The sequence below is a fragment of the Morus notabilis genome, unplaced genomic scaffold (genome assembly GCF_000414095.1).
Source record: "Morus notabilis unplaced genomic scaffold, ASM41409v2 Scaffold1897, whole genome shotgun sequence".
NCBI lineage: Eukaryota > Viridiplantae > Streptophyta > Magnoliopsida > Rosales > Moraceae > Morus > Morus notabilis.
Window position 1 is genome coordinate 1 of NW_010357674.1, and position 1859 is coordinate 1859.

The 1859-nt window shown below is 30.6% G+C and overlaps 1 protein-coding gene across 1 annotated transcript; it reads right to left on the bottom strand.

Moving 5' to 3' along the window:
- Positions 1-27: 27 nt before the first annotated feature.
- On the bottom strand, positions 28-561 carry LOC21386763. The gene has a single exon (XM_010090366.2). The coding sequence runs from the start codon at positions 441-443 to the stop codon at positions 51-53; it is 393 nt and encodes a 130-aa protein (XP_010088668.1). The 5' UTR covers positions 444-561; the 3' UTR covers positions 28-50.
- Between the last annotated feature and the right edge of the window lie 1298 nt (positions 562-1859).

Below are 1859 nucleotides of genomic sequence, written 5' to 3' on the forward strand. Positions count from 1 at the left end.
ATATATATATATTATATTCTTAAAATCTGTATACTACTATACTACTATTACTATATTAACCAGCTATCACGGAAGATAGATTGGTACTGCAACAAAATTAGCAACAACACAATGAAAGCAGCCACACCCCACGGCGAGCTTCCCTCCGAAGGGCGGTGGTGGGTCCGCCTCCGCCGCTCCCAAGGTGACATGCCAAAGAGACTATCGGAATCTTCCATAGATGAAAGCCAACGAACGATTAGTATAAGAAGTATAGGTACCACAAAAAGTACCCAATTTATCTGTTCCTCAGCACTTTCCACAACTTCCTCAAAGGAAAAGTACCATTTCGTGCCAAGAAAGATAAAAGTGACTGCCATAATAAGAAGAACTGGGTACGGCAGAGGGTTTAAAGAGAAGCCCTCTAGTATGGATGTGGATGTGCTCCTTTTTCCATAGGCCATTGTTGGACCCTTTTGCACTAATTTTTCAAGAGGCCCTTAGAAATTCAAGACTCAAAATGTATTTATTAGCAAAGACTCAAAATGTATTTATAGCAAAAGCAATATGATGTGATCTTATATTGATGGTGTATGTATTCATACATTTTTGGTATTGCTAGTGGGGTAGCATATATATACGTGACTTCAGGGTAATGGGGCCACAAGAATTATAATATAGACCGTATAAAATGTACATTTTTATTTGTATTTTTATTTTGGGAAAAAGAGTTTCGGAAATTTGAATGCTAATTTGGCATTTTGCACACGTAGTAACGCCTATGTTTAGTGAAGAGATGGAATGAGTGGGAAAGAAAGTTAAAAAGAAGGGCAGCTATTGAATGCAATACAAATCAATATATCACATCTTCTTCATTGAGTGTTGGACTTAAGATACATCGCGTCCTTACCAGATTATGATGAATGACTGAGGCTGTGTTATGGATGTATGCAACAATATAACGTCTCGTTAGGTTTGAATTTTTAATTTGAGTTGAGATATGATATTTTTTTAGAGTTTTTAATTATATCAAAAAAAATTAAATGTAATATTTTTTAAAAAATTTTAAACATTACAAATCTATAACTAAAAATTCAAATCGATAAAATAAATGAAATTTAAATATTCTCGTTAATATTTAAAATAGTATCTAATCAATTAGATTAAATCACATTATTTAATAAACTCAAACGCTAAAACATATAAAAGTTAATTAATAAGTATTTTTTAAAATTAAATGACATAATTGATGTGGTTGGTTAGGTATTATTTGATATCTTAAAAATGAAATCTGAAATTATGTCAAGAATTAAACTTCAAAATCCAAAATTGATTTGTGGCGGTCATTAAAGTTGTAAAAATAAACAAATGAGGACAGAAAAGTATCAGAAAAACTTGTGAAAGAAGGTGGAGATGTCATCAAACACATTCCACTAACTTGTATTTATATGCAAACTTGTCCAACTTCTATAGGGCATGCAGTCCACATCCGCCGTATTATGTCAGTGGCTGCACTTTAAAGAATCATCCATTTAGCCCCACTTTTTCAATTTTATTTCATTTTCTAAAAAGAAAAGGATGATTCAGATAACCATTGGAGATGAAATTTGAAAATCAAGAAAAAATAAAAAGAAGAGAATTTTTCTAGTATTCTTTTTTTTATAGAAATATTAGTGTTTTTTTGTTTATAGACCGTCAATTTATATTATATTTTTAATTTAATTTTTAATTAAATTTAATATAGATATAACGGTCGATAAATAATAAAAATTAGTGTTTTTTTTTTTTTTAAACACACCTGAAAAAGTCCTAAAAAAATTGAAGTGTGGACAATAATTGAGTTGAAAATGGACCACCTTACCATGATATGGATGAATGAT